Below are 18,772 nucleotides of genomic sequence, written 5' to 3' on the forward strand. Positions count from 1 at the left end.
AAATCAGTTTCTACAATGTTCAATCTATTTCTATCTCTTCCGAATATCCAATATCTAGGGTTAGAAGGTGTTAACCTAACATTTTCTCCTAGAAAGACTACAAATCCTTCACTTTCCAAGTTCAGTCTTTTGAGCATAGTTTCATGCAGCTTAATTGAATTACCACATTTTCTGCACTATCAGAATAACCTACAGCAACTTGACCTTGGTGTTAATAACATATCAGGCCATATCCCACAATGGTTTGTCGATGTAACTCGAAAAAATCTGTTATGTCTAGATCTTTCTGATAACTATTTGACAGGTTTTGAACATCCTCAAGTTTTTCTTCCTTGGGTTAATTTAAGTCTTGCTTTTCTACAATAATAAGTTACAAGGGCCACTTCTTATTCCGCCAACTTCCCTACAACTGTATCAAGTTTCTAATAGTCAATTTCATGGAGTTATTCCAAAGCAATTCTGCGACGTAACCTCACTTGTTTACCTTGATCTATCCAACAACAACCTTAGTGGTCAAATCCCAAGTTGTATTGCGCATCAACTAGCTGATTCTTTGCAAGTTATGAGCTTAAGAGGCAATCAAATTAGTGGGAATATCCCTAAACCATTCTCGAGATCATGCAAACTAAAGATGATTAATTTGAGTGAAAATCAATTAATAGGAAAGCTCCCAATGTCATTAGTCAATTGTAATATGCTCGAGGTTCTTGACCTTGGAAAAAATCTACTAAATGACAGTTTCCCAGCATGGTTAGGAGATCTTCCTAGATTCCAAGTTCTTGTCCTAAGACATAACAACTTTCATGGAAGGATAGGATTACCAACTGTTAAACATGGTTTTCGTAACTTGCGTATAATTGACCTGTTGAATAATTTTCATACGGGTGATTTACCATCTAGTTACTTTCGAAATTGGCGTGCAATGTCAGTTTCAAATGAAAACCAGTCTGAATCATCAAGCTCCACAATTAGAATCTTTTTTCCTTTCATTGCTCGTCAGTTTTCTGTTCAAGAAGAGACTTATATTTATGGTATGACTATAACAAATAAAGGGAGTGAAACATTTTATCCCAAGATATTAACTGTGTTTCGAGTGATCGATTTCTCAAGCAACGAATTCACAGGTAACATCCCTATATTTATTGGGGATCTTATAGGACTTCAAGCACTTCATTTATCAGACAACAATCTCTTTGGTCCTATTCCGTCTTCTCTAGCAAATATCAGTGGCCTCGAATCCTTAGACCTTTCACTAAACAAACTTTCAGGAACGATCCCTTCTGAGTTAACAAAGCTATCCTTTCTTGAAGTATTCAATGTTTCTCACAATCGTCTTATGGGATCGATACCTCAAGGACAACAATTCAGTACCTTTGATGAAACTTCTTTTGAGGGTGATCCCAAATGATCATCGTCTTGGATTGACTGATTGGATTTTCAGAAGAGCAGTGCCATAAAGAAGAGCAGTTGATCCCAAATGATCATGATCAGACATCAGCAGAAGTACACACCGAATTGACTGATTGGATTTTCAGAATATCAGGTTGTGTACTTGGGCTTGTTGTAGGCTTTGTGATTGGGAAAATCTTTGTGACTAATAAACATCATGATTGGTTTATGGAGACTTTTGGAAGAAGAGAAAGGTCAAGATCAGTATCCATGAAGAGGTCAGCACACATACATACAACAATTCAGTGAATCTCTTGTGTAATTACTAGTTTAATTATGTTTTTCAAAGGATTGAAATTTATCCTTTTATCTTTTTATAGTATTTTGATGTTATGTTTGTACAATAATGTATCTTATGGTGTTGTTAAATCTCAAAACAAAGAACACTTGCTAGCTTGCAAACTGGCCAATAAAAAATTCACATCTGCATTATAATTGCTATAAAGAACAGACTTTGTACAAAAGGAAGTTTAAAATCAAAGTCATGTAATTTAGTGTTACCAGGGAAAGAACACAAAGTATATCAACATAAAGGACACCTAATTAACCTGAGATTATCAGCCTGATAATTCCCTGCAAATAAGAAACAAATGAAAAAAGATCAAAAATTTTACCAATAAATTATCACTTGATATGCAAACAAAATCATAGTAACTAGGATTACTCACCAAAAATAACTCTTCCCATTCTAGCAATTCCAAAACTGTGAAATCCAAAAATCGATTAAAATAAAACTTCAAAGTTGTAGAAGAACTACAGATCAATCAAAAATTAAGTTGAATTCGAAAACCCAACATAGAATTGAGAAAGCCTTTGAAGAAAAAGAGCAGATTGGTGCACACTCAAAGTTGCCATAATATCAGCAAGAACACTTTTTCTTAATCTATTAGCATCCAAGAACACACATATAATCTCATCAATCAATTCTTCAATCACTTCACCAACTTCCAAATTCTCACCTTTTTCTCTCCACCCAACAGCCAACTTCAGCACCAATTTAGCTTGAGAATCTCTAGAACGTGTAACAATCACGGGGACCATCAATCTCAATCCACACTCTAACTGTTCGACAAAATGTCGCAAAGAAACCCCAGCATTTTTCCACACGTTATCTTCACTATGCTCATCACTATCATCGTCTTGGATAAAAGAACGCAAAAGGTTAGTAAATATATAAGGGTGAAAATCTCCAAACCAAAGAAAAGGTTTTTCTAGTGAGTTTCGCCAATCTGGAAAGAGGAGCTGAGAAACATCGTCGTTCGCGGCAAGATCGAGGGCAGTGAAGTAGGAATTGAAATGGTTAGTAAGAAGATTAACTTGTGTAGAAAGGAGACTGTAATTTGGATGATCGAAAGAGAATAATGTATTGAGAAGAGGAAGATGAGTTGATTTTAAAGTGTTTAACCAATCTGTGTAGAAATCTTTGAAAGAACGAGAGGATTTGAAACGGTTAATGAAAGATTTGATCATGGTCGAATGATTTAAATTGTGATTCTTGATGATTTCTAGGAGTTCTTTAGATTTTCTTCAGAGAAAAAAAAACAGAGGATTATGAATTTAGATTGCGGAGGTTGGAGTTGGAACTTGGAGGGAAAGAGATCGAATGATGATCCGACCGTTGTTTCTGATATTTTACGGCTCTGCGCAAAATGAAATCAATAGCCCAGGTTTCACGGTTCCTCTTATACGAAACGGTTTTACTGTGGGATGAGTCCACGTAAAAAATGCATTATGCTAAAAGTTTATATTATTAGGTTATTAACTCTTAAGTATGTTTTGATGAAATTGTCTTACACAAGAATTTGCGAAATGACAAAAAGATAAACACCTATATAATTCTATTATAATTATACACGTGTTGTATACTTCTTAATTGATCAAATAACTAATCTAATATAAAATACATGCTAAAGTTGAGATACTATAAATATAGACGTGTTGTATACTTTATGATTATAATTATAAATGTAGATGTGACATATTGTATTCAGTCGTATATCATGTATAAGATTAGGACTCAGGAATGACCGTGTCACTTTCGCTTGATCAAACTAAATCATAACAAGTTTTTAAGTAGAGTAATATATTGTATAATAATACCTTCGTTCTGAAAGGTTTGCAACTGATTGTTATATGTTATGTGGAAAAATATCAATATCAGCTTCAAGTATAATGAAATGGATGTAGTATATATTTCCTTTATTCCAAAATACTTTTAACATTTGACTTTTCCCGCAGTCCATTGTACTAATTCAATCTCTCTAGTTATATATAATAAAAAATTATAAAAATTTAATATTAATAATATTTGCATTAAGACAAATCAGATAAGATTTCAACATATTATATTTTAATTTATATATTAAAAACTAATCACAAATTAAAATGATTATTAAATAATATAATATTTCTAATGCTACAAGTAATTTAAAAGGGAGAAAGCACCAAATAATTACCATAGCCAATAGCCATTCACCTTATTCCAACTCATTTCATTATTTCAATGTGATAATATCATCAAGTGTTCAAGCTTAAAGAGGGGTTTGAAAGTTAAATGTACTATACATAACAAATACTTTTTTGGTATATTAATGGATTTTAAGATATTAATAACTTATTATTAAGGAAAATTTATATTGATGATATTCATTTTGTTAATATCTTGCAAATTCTTTGTTTTAACAGATATTTTATTTTCAGATTTGCCTAATTGATGTTGAAAAAGAAAAATATCTACTTTAGGATTCATTAAAACTAATTTTTCAAACTAGTGTTCATTTAGAAAAATAATCAAATAAAGCTATTTGATTGTGATTTGAAAGTTCTAAACCTTTTAATTATATCCTAAGCAAATAAATTCATCAAGTAATTGTTCTACAAGACTAAAAAAAAAAAGTAAAATCTCAAAATGATAATACTCTAACAAAAAATCGGAAGTAATTATTACTAGTATTAAAAATCGGAATTATTACTGCGCAAATCCTCAACGTAGTAACTGTTCCAATTCATTTATTAGATACCTCCATTATTGTAAAATAAAGAACAAATAAAATTCTCAATTAGATATTTGCATGTTCCAAATACCCAAATCCGCCTATGATTCCATTGGGAGGGTTTCCATATGACTATTCAATGGAGATGGAGGGTTTCAGAAGAATTCCACAATGTGTTGAAGTATGTGATCTTAGTCTTGAAGATTGTGTTCCTGCTCCAAAATGAAGGGTATCCTGCCTGCAGCTTCTACACCAAGCCTCCAGCTCAGCTTCATTCCACAACCTTATCGGTGTACACCAAGCTACAGAAGTTGTTCATCATCGCACAAAGTGCAGCACATCAAAACTGTCAGAAGAGTGTGTTTCTAGTCTAGTGTTTTAGTGTTATCCATGTGCTACTGTTAAGGAAATTTTGGGGATATTAGGGAATATTAATTTGTTTCCTTTTCCTAAGAGATTTATCATATATTTAGGCCTTAATTGTTATCATAATATCTTGATTGTAATCTAGAATGTTTTCTTGTAAGTTGTAACCTATATTAATCAATCAATGAAGCAATGGAAAGGCAAGACAATTAAACCGAAAATCAATTCTAATATGGTATCAGACGCTCAGGATTTTACAATTCATATTTAAAAAAAAAAAAAAGAAGAGAAAAACAGAACACGACCTACCATGGCTGGAAATCAGCCACCACCACCACCGCCTCCACCAAAAATTGATTCTTTTTCTCCGTATTATCTTGGCCCTCATGATTGGCCCGGTGATTTCATCACTCCGACTCGACTCCGTGGAGACAATTATGATGAATGGGCTAACGATGTTCAAATGGCTTTACAAGCAAGACGGAAATTTGTCTTCTTGAATGGCCAAATTACTTCTCCCACATCTCCTTGTACACAAGATGATTGGGATACTCTTCAAGCAATGCTTATTTCGTGGCTCATGAACACCATTGATCCCGAAATCAAAACCACACTTTCTAGATACAAAGATGCCAAAAGGCTTTGGGATACTCTTAAATCCCGTTTTTCCATTGTTAATGGACCTCGAATTCAGCAGCTTAAATCATCAATTGCTCGTTGTGAGCAAACGAAAACCATGTCAATTGCACAATACTTTGGGAAATTAATAGCTTTGTGGGAAGATTTGAATAATTATGAACCCCTAATTACCTGTTCTTGCTGCGTTTCTTGTACGGCGGGCGAGCAGCATGCGAAAAGAAGAGACAATACAAGACTCCATCAATTTTTAATGGGTTTATATCCCGACAATTTCTCACAAAGTCGTGCAAACATATTGTCTCAAGATCCCCTTCCCTCTCTTGATCATGCGTATCAATTACTCGTTCAAGATGAACGGGTTCGATTCACGCGGTCTCTACCGGAGGACAAGCCTCTTGATGCTGTTGGTTTCGCCGTCCGTGCGCCACCAGGAAGGGGCAAATCTAAGCAGCAGATGTGGGCAGCAAGTACAGCCGGTGTATCTTCAGATCCACGAGACAAACAGGACAAATCAACGCTATTTTGCTCACATTGTAGGAAGACGGGTCATGAACGATCCGGATGTTTTGAATTGAATGGTTACCCAGAATGGTGGCCATCGGGATCTTCAAAGCTGCAGCCCATAAATTCAGGCACTGCTGGTCGTGGTAAACCGCCTCAGAACGCAGGCAAGGGTTGTGGTGGCTCCGCCATGGCTCACGCTCTCAGCAGCAGCAGCCATATCACCTCTTCTCTTCCTTCAACTAATGGACAGGTTGGGCAGGTTTTCTCACCAGAACAATGGAAGATTCTTGCTTCCTTCATTGGTAATAATAAGATATCTGATGATAGATTAACGGGTGAGTTTGGTTACAATTTATGGATTATTGATACGGGAGCTTCCCGACATGTTACTTGTACCGATTCATGGTTGTTTGATGTTCATAATGTCACTTGCTCGGTGGGTCTTCCTAATGGAAAATCTGTGGTCGCAACAAAGGAAGGATCCGTCTGTTTATCTGCAAATTTAATTCTTAAACATGTGCTTTTTGTTCTAAAATTATGTTGCAATTTAATTTTGGTCTCGCAAATTATTGATGATTTAAAATGTACTGTACAATTTACTCCTACTAATTGTGTTATACAGGACCAATTGAGGGAGCCGATTGGGACGAGCATTAGGAGGAATGGACTTTTCTACTTTGAGGGAACTAATCAGGCTCAACAAATCTTGGTGAATGCGGTATCCTCTACTTTGGATTTATGGCAAAAGGATGGGTCACCCCTCTGAAAACGTAGTGAAGCTTCTTCCCACTGTCTCTAGTAGTAAGGGTAGTTTAAACAAAGTTTGTGATGTTTGTTTCCGTGCAAAACACTCTAGGGATAAATTCATTTTGAGTGACAATAAAGCCTCCAGAATATTTGAAAAAGTTCATTGTGATTTATGGGGTCTATATTGACACCCATCTTCATGTGATGCAAGATATCTATTGACTATTGTTGATGACTTTTCGAGAGCCATTTGGCTTTATTTGATGATTGATAAAACAGAAGTATTTAGTATGTTTATGTCTTTTGTGGCCATGATAAATAGACAATTTTCTCAAAACATTAAAGTGGTTCAAAATGACAATGGAACAAAATTTAATTGTTTACTGAATTACTTTAATGATAATGGGATTTTATTCCAAACTTCTTGTGTTGGGACACCACAACAGAATGGTCGGGTTGAACGAAAACATAAACATATTTTAAATGTTGCAGGGGCTTTACGGTTTCAAGCAAACTTACCTATTTTATTTTTGGGGGGAGAGTGTTTTAACTGCTGCACATCTCATTAATCGAACACCTACACCTTTACTCTAAAATAAATCACCCTTTGAAATCCTTTTTAATAAATCACCTTCTTATGATACAATTCGTACTTTTGGGTGTCTCTGTTTTGCCCACAACCAAAAGACATAGGGGGATAAGTTTGCTAGTCGTAGTCGAAAGTGTGTTTTCATGGGTTATCCATTTGGTCAAAAAGGGTGGAAATTATTTGATCTGGATTCTAAGCAATTTTTTGTCTCTCGAGATGTGAAATTTTTTGAGGATGTCTTCCCCTTTCTTGATCCGGACACTACAAATATCATTCCCGAACACATTGTTCCACTCCATAATTATATGGATTTTGATTTTGCTGATTGCACTTCTGATTGTATACCCTCTTCTAGCCCAACTCTTTCACAACCCAATTCCACAAATGATCTCCCTCTCACGCCCAACTCACAAATCCAACCTCAACAACATTCAATTCCACAATCAGACCTAAGCTCAACTACCATGCAGCCCATTAATCAGCCCGAAACACGACTCAGCCCAATTCCTCAGCAGCCTCTGCCCACAGATCAGCCCACTGCATCATATCAGCCCAACCGAAATGAACTTGGGCCCACTGTCCCAGATCAGCCCACAGATCAGTCCGCCTCTTCACAAATAGCTCAGTCCCACGAAATGACCTTGGGCCGCGGTCTCAGACACAAGTTTCCTAATGTTCGACATAAGGATTATGTTACCCATACTATTGTATAGAAAAGTCCATCTCCTTCATCTGTCTCGTCCAATGGGCATCCTTCAGGTACTCCCTATCCTATAGCACATTATGTAAATTGTAACAGTTATTCTTTGCATTATCGGAATTTTCTTGCAGCTATAATTTCAGGCAAAGAACCACGATCGTTTAAGGAGGCCATGAAAAATGAAGGATGGAGACGCTCAATGCAGGATGAAATACAGGCTTTAAAGAAGAATGGCACGTGGACTATTAAGGATCTCCCTCCGGGTAAGAAGGCTCTTGGTAGTCAATGGGTGTATCGTATCAAATATAAATCTGATGGGAGTATTGAACGTTTTAAATCTCGCCTGTTGTTTTCGGTAATCATCAAACCGAAGGGATGGACTACAATGAAACTTTTGCTCCAGTTGCTAAAATGGTAACTGTTCGGGCCTTTCTTGCTATTGCTGCATCTAAAAACTGGGAGTTGCATCAGATGGACGTTCATAATGCCTTCCTTCATGGTGATCTTGATGAAGAAGTATACATGAAGCTTCCACCCGGTTTTACCTCATCATCCCCTACCCAAGTATGTCGTCTACGGAAGTCTTTATATGGGTTAAAACAGGCTCCTCGGTGTTGGTTTGCAAAGTTAGTATCTGCATTGAAAGATTACGGGTCCTTCAGTCTTACTCGGATTATTCCCTATTTACTTACTCCCGTGGTTCCATTCAAATAAATGTTCTTGTTTATGTTGATGATCTGATTTTATCTAGGAATGATTCTGCAGCCCTGCAAACCTTTAAAGCTTATCTGTCTGACTGTTTTCATATGAAGGATCTTGGGAGTCTGAAATATTTTTTGGGTATTGAAGTAGCTCGCAGCGCTGCGGGTATCTTTCTTTGTCAAAGAAAGTATACTCTCGATATTTTGTCTGAAACTGGTTTATTAGGCTCTAAGCCTATCGGGACCCCGATTGAACAAAACCATAAACTTGGTTTAGCTACAGGTGATTTTCTGTCTGATCCTGAATCCTATAGACGGCTTGTTGGTAGATTGATCTATTTGGCAGTTACTAGACCAGATCTCGCTTACTCCGTACATATCTTGTCTCAATTTATGCATCAACCTCGCGCTGAACATTGGGAGGCGGCCTTACGTGTGGTACGCTACTTGAAGGGTACTCTAGGCCAAGGAATTTTATTGAGATCGGATAGTGATCTTGACTTGCAGGGCTGGTGTGACTCTGATTGGGCAGCCTGTCCTCTTACTCGCCGATCTTTAACAGGCTGGTTGGTTTTTCTTGGTCATTCACCTATTTCATGGAAGACTAAGAAGCAAAATACTGTCTCTCGTAGTTCTGCGGAAGCCGAATATCTATCTATGGCTGCTATAACTTGTGAATTAAAATGGTTGAAAGGTCTATTGCTCAGTTTGGGTGTCCAACACCCCAAAGCCATCAAATTGTTCTGTGACAGTCAGTCTGCTTTACATATTGCTCGAAATCCAGTTTTTCACGAAAGGACGAAACATATTGAAGTCGATTGTCACTTTGTTCGTGATGCAGTATCTATAGGTTTGATCGATCCTTCTTATGTTCCCACACATATACAGCTTGCTGATGTCTTCACAAAAGCGCTTGGCAAGTCACAGTTTGATGATTTATTATCCAAGTTGGGCATCTTTTCTCCGGATGCTCCACCTTGAGGGAGGGTGTTAAGGAAATTTTGGGGATATTAGGGAATATTAATTTGTTTCCTTTTCCTAAGAGATTTACCATATATTTAGGCTTTAATTGTTATCATAATATCTTGATTGTAATCTAGAATATTTTCTTGTAACCTATATTAATCAACCAATGAAGCAATGGAAAGGCAAGACAATTAAACTGAAAATCAATTCTAATAGCTACCCTTTTAATCAAGGGTCTAGATTGGTTGTATATCTGATTAGGATTGTTTAGTTTGTTATAATTGTATTCTTTGGTTTCTGTATGAGGTGTATGTTTGTATATATAGGCATAAGTTCCTTCTTTGTATTTATTCAATCATCTATCAATAACAAAGAATTACTCTTCTATTGTTCATGTACTCTGATTTTTAACACAATGAAACAAGTAGAAACATTACACTGCACAATCAATTCACTAAATGGAATTCTCATTTAGTTTTGGGTTAGTTTTGCTTTAGAAAGATTTAAGAGGTTTGGAACTTTCAAATCACAACCAAATAGATTTATTTAATTTTCTTTCTAAATGAACACTAATTTGAAAAATGAATTTTGGTGAACTCTAAATTGAAGATTTTTTTTCTTTTCCATCGTTACTTAGGCAAATCATTCTTTTGTATTAGATAAGATTTATAAACATATGGTATTAATTTGAAAAGAGATTAAACATTTACTTCATATATAAAACTTTTCTTGGATTAATAAGTAAGGTTTTAATTTTAATTTGGTAAATTGATTGATGCTTTTTGAACAACTTTCATAATGGTGGTGGGCCTTTAAGAAGGGTGACCTTAAAAGTTGATTCAACTATATTAGTTTCATAAATTTTTGTGTGACATTCTCTTCCTAAGATGCTCTCCATAAAAGAGTTAAATAGTCCAACTAATACAGATATTAGCATATGGATCTTTGTTTTGAGATCATCTCATCGAGAGACGATCTTTCACAAATTACAAGAGTAGTTTTGGTTTAAATAGATTCAATTGATAACGTAAGTTTTAAAGTTAGAATGTACACCTAATAAAAAATACATGTTGAGTTAAGGTATGGACTTAAGTAAAATTATAATTTTATAAAATGGTATTATACGTCCTACATGATAACATTAGTCATTGTTGAGTTGATGTATTATGCTTTTCTAATTCTGTGCCTTAGGTTAATGTCCACTTTGTCTAAAAATCGAAAACGACCCTACATCTTATATTGTTGTGAAATCTAAAATCCTTTAATTCTTATTTATCACCAGATCAAATCTAAACAATTGCTTTTAATTTGAATTGTATGAAAAAAAATTCATATGGGTTTGTTTGATATTATAAAAAAAAATCATATTGGAAATATAACTTTCACCCCTATTTTTCTAAATCTAGTAAAAATTCAATAACCTACTTCTAAACCCAAAAAAAATGTTCCTACAAATGTTCCTACAAAAGTGTTAAAAAGAGAATAAAATTGAAGATGTCCTAAGCAAATTTTTATACGAATAACAATCGAGTAAAAATTACTGCTCGTAGTTATATTATTTTACACACGATTTTAACACTTTCCAATCCATAACCAGAAATTCACTCTCATACTATCTCAATCTAATATTCTTCCATGGCTACTTTCTCCTCCTCCACCACCACCACCACCACCACCATAATTCTCATCCTCTTCCTTATTTTCTCTCTCCTAAAACCCACCATCACAACCGCCCAATCATACACCTCATCAGACTGTACTGGCCGTCGGATCCACATCAGAAAACTCCCTACAAGATTCAACCTCGATCTTCTCACTAACTGTTCTTCATTCTTCCCATTATACCACGATTTCTGCCCTCATTTAGCTAATCATGGATTGGGTCAAAAAACCCATAACCGTTCTCGTTCGTGGTATCGAACCGACCCGCATCTCCTTGAACTTTTTTTCCACCGTCGTCTTCTTGAATACCCATGTTTAACACCTTATCCTCATCAAGCCGACGCCATTTTTCTTCCTTACTATTCTTCCCTTGACGCCCTCCGTTTTCTGTACGGTCCTGATTACAACTCCAGTCACATCCACGGTCTTGATCTATACTCTTTCCTCCAATCGGACAATCCTCAAATTTGGGAGAGATTCAATGGTCATGACCATTTCCTTATCATGGCCGGTACGGCATGGGATTTTTCCCAACCTCTCCCATCAAAAAATGAAGAAGAAATTGAGAGATTATGGGGGACTAGTTTTTTAATGTTGCCGGAATTTTTTAACTTGTCAGTTTTGTCCTTGGAATCACGAGCTTGGGCTTGGCAAGAACAGGCAATTCCTCATCCGACTTCATTTCATCCTTCGAGTTTAGCATTTTTGGATTCGTGGGTTTTGAGAGTCAGACGGTCTAAGAGGAGTACATTGATGATGTTTGCTGGAGGTGGCGGAACTTCTTCGACGGGTAACCCAAATGTGAGACGGAGTATCCGAGAAGAATGTGGAGCTTTTGAGAATGAGACTTTAAATTCGTCGGTTGCTGATGATATTAGGTTCCAGAAAGTTTGCGACATTGTTGATTGTTCTAATGGAATTTGCGAGCATGATCCTATTAGGTAATTTTTTTGAAAATTATGAAATTAATGTTATCTGGTTGAGTATTTATGTTACATTTTAATCCATTTATTATGATATACTTGGAAATGATCATTCAAATAATCTTTGTTAGATTGAGAGTAGTTTTGTTTTGTTATTTGTGTGAATTGTGTTTTATTATTGAGCAAATTCTCTAGAAATTGTGCTAAGATTAGGCTACCTGGCAACCACATTATAGGCGGAGTTGCGAACGTCAGATGTGTACAATTTTACCTGTCAGATGTGTACAATTTTACCTTTGAGATAACAAAGAGGTTGTTTTTAGTATGAATAATTATACAGGAACTAAATAATGAGGTGTTTTTAGTGTGACTTTAGCTTTTGAAGGGTACTCTTATACGTAAAGATACCTAAACATTAGCTAAATGTGAGTAATGAAATCTTTTGAAAGATTATTTGCTTAGTTGGATTGAGTAGGTCATGTACTATGATAATCTTTGTTAGATAGACAAAGAGTAGCCTTGTTTTGTCATTTGTGTGAATTGTGTTTAATTCTTAAGCGAATTTACTAGATGTTATGATAAGATTGGCCTACATGGCTACGACATCTTATTACCCTAATGCCAAGTAGTTTCTATGTACGTGGAGTTTGAGTGTTAGATGCTATGTTACATGGACTCAGGTATTGATGTTGGATACTGGTACATGTTCAAGTGTCGGATATGTCTAGATATGCAATTTTACGCCTAAAATAAAGTGTCTAAGATTCATACCAATGTCAGAGTATCAAGGATCGGACACAATAAAGCAAAATGAAGTGTCCAAGTAACATAGATTTTTATATATGTCACCTTACTATTGAGATAAAAAAAAAAGCTTGTTTCGTATACAAATTATTAGATGGTAGCAAAATAGTGAGGTGTGATTATTGTGATTTTAGTGTTTGATTGAGAATATGTACTCTTATATGTAAAAATAACTAATTACTAACTAAATGTGAGAATGAAAATTTTTTTGATGGATTTTTTGATTAGTTAGAACTTGGAATGAATAAGTGTAACCTTATAAGGAAAGACGATATACCTTGAGATAGAGTTTTTCTGTATTGCAATGTATTGTTTTCTGTTTGAAAGCTTTACCTTGACATTGCATAAATGGTTGAGTAAGATGTTTAATATATGGATACCGTAGAGTGAAGTGTTCCTTTTTTTTTGTGAAAGTTTGAGCATAGTGTAGAAAGAATATTGAATCGTTTCAGCAGGTTCATGAGCAGTCGATCACAACTTATTTTTAATATTGTGGTTGAGAATTGAGATTGATTCTTTTGGGAATGTAAAACCCGTCGTGTGTATGATGCTGTCTTGTGATCGTTATTGATACCCGAATCTCTCTGATTAGGTACATGAAGCCAATGCTGCAGGCGAGCTTCTGCTTGCAACCTCCCGGAGAGACTCCTGCAAGGAGATCAACTTTTGACGGGATTATTGCAGGATGTATACCCGTTTTCTTTGAAGACCAATCTGCAAAATCCCAATTTCAGTGGCATCTCCCACCCGCAGAATTTGCAGAGTTCTCGGTCACAATCCCAAAGGAAGAGGTAGTTTTTAACGGGTTGAAGGTAGTGGACGTGTTGATGGGGATCCCGAGAGCAGAAGTCAGGAGGATGAGGGAAAAGTTGATGGAGTTGATTCCTAAGGTTATGTATAGAAAGCATGGGAGTTCTTTCAGGTTGAGGGCTAAGAAGGATGCGTTCGATATTGCAATTGAAGGCACATTGCAGAGGATTAAGGATAGGTTGAAGGATGTCTCTGATGTTGCCTGATTGCTGCTTCTAACTTATTGCTACTTTATGCAGCAAAATTTAGAGTTCTACTTCTTTAGGTGCTATATTGTGTAATTTATTATTTTTCCTCAATTCTTTTTTTAGAGTATATATACTATCTACATAGGAAATACCAATATACTTATAGCATTATTAAGAAAAAACTTAATTGACCTGGTGGTTAAACTATCATAAATAAAATATATTTTTATTAGTCAGTTAAATCCCACCACTTCTTGATATCTATTGCAACTAGAGTTGGTTGGTATGGCTGCCATGCCTCAGCAACATGGCTGCCGATTCTATTAGACTATGCCATATTCATAGCGCACCGCACAGCTCGACGAACACACCTCACCAAGTAAACGCCATGAACATTCGTTGGTTGATGGCCTACTCGCAGTTGCCTTCATTTCATCTTTCTATCAGCTGTTTAATTTAGACATTATCTTCTGCCTTTCAACAAAAACAGTAATGACAATAACAATTAGGAGACTGAAAATCTGATCAAAAGAATATATGAAATTCAGGTGAAAATGTGCAATTTTTCTTTCAAAAGTACACTTATACTCCTACTTCGCAATTATTGTTGTAAACATTTTGCTACTACATATCATAATTGATAAACTCTTGACACCTTTAAACATAATTAGTCGGATATTGACATCTGCTATTTGCTCCTATCCGGAAAACCGAACGTCTGAATTAGATTATAATTTGATTTCCGATTTTTAATACCTCTGGGTAAGATCATAAAAAGAGTTATTAATGTACCTACTAGAAATAATACAACAAATAATAATCGATCCAAGGATCAATCCTGTTTTTAATACTATATTAAAAAAATTAAGGAGTGATTGTATTGACTTATATAAACATTTATTGAGGATAGTTTCACCTATTAATCATACTCAGTATATCTCGTTTATAAAAATCTAGAAGACGATAAATCTTAATCTTGTAAAAGGAGGTTGCGATCAGATAGAGTCCCTCAACATGAGACATGTTATATTGTCACTTAATTACATAATAATTTCATTATTCACTAATTACATAAATCTCATTACTCAGTTGAATGATTATTGCCCAAAATGAATCAATGTCTCTATCATATCCTACATGCTCATGAGGTATTCTATGAGCCTTTAAGCCATACATTGTTATGTTTGGAATAAAATTCATGTAATAAGGACTCATAGTCGCACCAAAAACCATGACTCGGTGTCTGGAACAGACTGTAGATTGGCAGCACATATTATGCAGACAAAATTTTTTACTGCAGTTCAGGCAACACAGCAGTATTGCCAATGTATTTTAAAAATAATTGCTCAAAATTTTGGAGATGCGGGGGATCGAACCCCGTGCCTCTCGCATGCAAAGCGAGCGCTCTACCATTTGAGCTACATCCCCATTTTGATTTCCTTCTCACTTTGTCATTATTTATCATTGTAAACATAACTATTCGTTGAAACATTGTTGATAAATGATTGAATATTGACTTTCCAAATTGTACTAATATTCTGTTATTACGTATCACATATTGCTGATTTCAGTTATTTTGTTTCAGGTTCTGCATAAATTACTTGCTCCTTTTGAGTATACTTGTTACATTTGATAATTTGATAAATGTGTTATTTTGATCATTTATATATTGAAATCCACACATCTAAAAATTATAAAAAAATTAATATTATGAAAGAATGTGAATAAACGATTCAAACAAAATTATATTTGACTATATTTTTTCTTACACATTAGCCGCAATATATATAGAATAAGCTTAAATGATGAATAGCGTAGATAATCATAATGTAACGAGTATTTTAAAATGGGGAAAATATTAACTAAGAATAACAAAATCATACAATTTCGCTTTCGCTCGATGAATTTTAAACCGTTGCGTAAGAGTTTAGTTCCCAAATTTTTATCAATGAAATGACAAACACGACAACCACAGCTGCCTCACTGCATACAAATCTTTACTAAAATGTGTTTGACGGCAGGACGCAGTTCGATAATTTTATAGTGGTTAACTTTTAAGATTAATAATTAATCTTATTTTATTAGAAAGAATAAAGGGTTATGATTAAATATAGTGATGGTTGACTTTAAAAAACTACTATAAAATTATTCTAACTAATTAGCCACGAAAAATACTGATTGCAATCAGCAACCAACTTAACGACTATATTTTGTGGTCGCTTAAGGGCCTCCACTTGGAGACCAAAGTTTCTTGGTGACAAGTGATATAGCGACCACAAAATCCACGGCAAATTTGTCACTAAAAAATAGGCAATAATTTGGCGATGACTTTTAAGTTGCGATTTGGCTAGTGTTTTGTAGCGTTTGTAAAATAGTTATTTTTAATAACAAATATTCTAGAAACAAAAATAATATTTTCTTTATTTTTTAAAGATGACTACATAATGACATCTTTTAAGAAGGCATGCCACTATTAAAAACTATCTCAAATAGATAAATAATACAGTACACAAGAGTTACAAGACTAAATATGCTTTAAAGAGTAAAGTTAAGCTAGCACAAAGAGAGATATAATAAATAATTTGATGAATAAATAAATAAAAAAAAAAGGACTCATCATCAATTTTCCAAAAATTAAAAGATGAGAAAAGGGACACCAATTCGGCGCGACTATTAAAATTGGCGAATAATATAATATTCCAAATGCTAAACCTTAATACAAATAATAAATATATAATGGGAAACCATGGGCACAACTTGACGACTTAGGTCAAAGCTCATGTATGAAAAATACAATGATGAATTACATACACCTAGCCCGGTGAGATTGAACTAAAGATAAAAAGTGAGTGATTTTTAGGAGAAATATAAAAAGTTATAATATGAAAAAAAAAAGTTATAATATTTTACTATATAATATAATAAATGTAATACTCCTATTATATAAATCAAAGGAGAAAATAAACTATTTGAATGATGTTAAAATTGAATAAAAAATAATATAAAGGAATGAAATAAATTCAAAATAAAAATTAATTCATATTGCATGAGACGTACAAAGTGGGTGTGTTTGTCAATTGGCTGTTGGCTGTTAGCTGTTGGCTTTTTTAGTTGACTTGTTTAACCAGTTGGAAATGTTGGCTGTTTTTATTTGTTAACTTTTAAGTTAGCTGAAAAAGCTACCTATTTGTGAATATGTTTGATAAATTTAAATATTGGATCCTAGTTGTTTATTAGAGAAAAAGTGAGTCAACAAGTCAAAAATAGACCAGAAAAGCTAACTATAATAGCTTTTTAAAGCTAATCAATAAGCCAAAAGCTAAAAATCAATAAAAAAAACTAAAACACTCTAGGCCCTATGTAATCATTGTAATCCCATCGAGAATTTTGAAGCTTTTTTTTAGGGTGTTATTATTCATCGCCACTCTTTTCATTTTATCGCCACCCCCCTAACGAAATTACGAATTTGCCACTGGACTTAAAACTTGTTAACAAATGTAAATCGCACTTAATAACACTATTGTCACTTAATAACATTATTATCGCGACTCTATATATATTGAATTTTCAGAGGCGTCCTTGATAAACGAATTCAAACACGGTACTATCTCTCTAAAAACTCTCTAAAAACACTACGTTAACTTAAATAAGCTAAAACTGTAAATCGAACAACAATGGCATACCAAAACGAGCATGATAATGATTCGGTAAGTAATTAATAGATTCGAAATGTTTCAAAAAAAAAATTCCAGAAAATCCAGTCGCACAAAATGCGCGACCAGACCTAGGTAGAGTCGCACAAATAATGCGACTGGTATTGAAATTTTTTTTAAAAATTTCGAATAATAAAATTTCTTTTGTTTAATTAATTTATTTTTAAGTTATTGTTATTTAATAAATGTTGTAATAAATTATTTTATTTTAATATATTATTATGTTATGATAATGTTATTATAATAATTAGTGTTGAATTTAAATAATATGAATTTTTTTTAAAATAATAATAATAATAATAATACTAGTAGCACAAAAAGTGCGACTTGACCAAGGTACAGTCGCACTTTTTGTGCGACTGGTATTTATTTATTTTTTTTTTGTTATTTTTTTTGAACTTCGAATTAAAAAATTTCTTTTGTTTGAATAATTAGTTTTGAATTTAAATAATTTATTTAAATGTTTAATTGTTTTTTTGAAAAATTAATTCTTTTTATTTATTATAATTATTTTTTAAGTTATTATTATTTATTAAATATTATAGTAAATTATTTTATTTACTCATATATTTATATATTTTTTTTGTATTTACTTAAATTATTTATTTATGTTATTTTAATTTATTATATTTTATATATGTATTTTATTTACTAAAATTTTTTAATTTCTTATTTTTGTTTGATGTTGTTAATATATTGAAATTTGAATTATTAAACTAATTGATATTGTTAATATATTAAATAGTTTAATCTTTTAATTATTATGAATAAATTTATATTTGCAGGACTTTGAAAACTTAGGGGATAATGTAGATTATTCTGATAGATTTGTTACCGGTAGAGAATTTGATTCTGTAGATGATTTACATGCTTGGGTTGATGAGATCACACTAACAATTGGTTTGCAATTTACACGTGCTTCATATAAACAAAAGGAAGGACGTTCTAGAGTGAGTTTGTACTTAAGATGTCACCGCTACGGTAATATAAGGGGTGATTTACATAACTTAGACAATGT

At 33.8% G+C, this 18,772-nt stretch overlaps 4 protein-coding genes and 1 non-coding gene across 6 annotated transcripts; 3 read left to right on the forward strand and 2 right to left on the reverse strand.

Moving 5' to 3' along the window:
- The first annotated feature begins 15 nt into the window (after window positions 1-15).
- LOC130800975 (receptor-like protein 6) lies at window positions 16-1,884 on the forward strand. Its single transcript, XM_057664719.1, has 4 exons — window positions 16-304; window positions 348-1,394; window positions 1,442-1,667; window positions 1,770-1,884. The coding sequence occupies exons 1-4, from the start codon at window positions 16-18 to the stop codon at window positions 1,882-1,884; spliced, it is 1,677 nt and encodes a 558-aa protein (XP_057520702.1).
- Window positions 1,031-3,086, reverse strand: LOC130801716 (protein INAPERTURATE POLLEN1). 2 transcript variants are annotated; one of them, XM_057665603.1, is made up of 3 exons: window positions 2,409-3,086; window positions 2,118-2,152; window positions 1,031-2,022 (listed from the first exon to the last, which is right to left on the reverse strand). In XM_057665603.1, exons 1-3 carry the CDS (start codon window positions 2,917-2,919, stop codon window positions 1,993-1,995), a joined length of 576 nt encoding a protein of 191 aa, XP_057521586.1. In that variant the 5' UTR covers window positions 2,920-3,086; the 3' UTR covers window positions 1,031-1,992. The 2 variants fall into 2 exon arrangements, with proteins under 2 accessions (XP_057521586.1, XP_057521585.1); XM_057665602.1 differs by having other exon boundaries at window positions 2,118-3,086.
- A 2,032-nt stretch (window positions 3,087-5,118) lies between these two features.
- Window positions 5,119-6,717, forward strand: LOC130800976 (uncharacterized). The gene has a single exon (XM_057664720.1). It carries the CDS (start codon window positions 5,119-5,121, stop codon window positions 6,715-6,717), a length of 1,599 nt encoding a protein of 532 aa, XP_057520703.1.
- A 4,449-nt stretch (window positions 6,718-11,166) lies between these two features.
- LOC130801629 (probable xyloglucan galactosyltransferase GT19) lies at window positions 11,167-14,277 on the forward strand. The gene is made up of 2 exons (XM_057665506.1): window positions 11,167-12,257; window positions 13,636-14,277. Exons 1-2 carry the CDS (start codon window positions 11,290-11,292, stop codon window positions 14,057-14,059), a joined length of 1,392 nt encoding a protein of 463 aa, XP_057521489.1. The 5' UTR covers window positions 11,167-11,289; the 3' UTR covers window positions 14,060-14,277.
- Window positions 14,278-15,396: 1,119 nt separating this feature from the next.
- Window positions 15,397-15,469, reverse strand: TRNAA-UGC (transfer RNA alanine (anticodon UGC)). Its single transcript has one exon. It is a non-coding gene; the product is annotated as a tRNA-Ala (tRNA).
- Window positions 15,470-18,772: the final 3,303 nt, after the last annotated feature.

Source organism: Amaranthus tricolor, chromosome 15 (genome assembly GCF_026212465.1).
Source record: "Amaranthus tricolor cultivar Red isolate AtriRed21 chromosome 15, ASM2621246v1, whole genome shotgun sequence".
Taxonomy (NCBI): domain Eukaryota; kingdom Viridiplantae; phylum Streptophyta; class Magnoliopsida; order Caryophyllales; family Amaranthaceae; genus Amaranthus; species Amaranthus tricolor.

Coding starts and splice junctions, on each gene's coding strand:
- LOC130800975 (XM_057664719.1), top strand. CDS start 16: ATGTTCAATCTATTTCTATCTCTTCCGAATATCCAATATCTAGGGTTA. Junction 305..347: donor TTCTGATAACTATTTGACAG/GTTTTGAACATC, acceptor GGTTAATTTAAG/TCTTGCTTTTCTACAATAAT. Junction 1,395..1,441: donor TGATGAAACTTCTTTTGAGG/GTGATCCCAAAT, acceptor TTGGATTTTCAG/AAGAGCAGTGCCATAAAGAA.
- LOC130801716 (XM_057665602.1), bottom strand. CDS start 2,919: ATGATCAAATCTTTCATTAACCGTTTCAAATCCTCTCGTTCTTTCAAA.
- LOC130800976 (XM_057664720.1), top strand. CDS start 5,119: ATGGCTGGAAATCAGCCACCACCACCACCGCCTCCACCAAAAATTGAT.
- LOC130801629 (XM_057665506.1), top strand. CDS start 11,290: ATGGCTACTTTCTCCTCCTCCACCACCACCACCACCACCACCATAATT. Junction 12,258..13,635: donor TGCGAGCATGATCCTATTAG/GTAATTTTTTTG, acceptor CTCTCTGATTAG/GTACATGAAGCCAATGCTGC.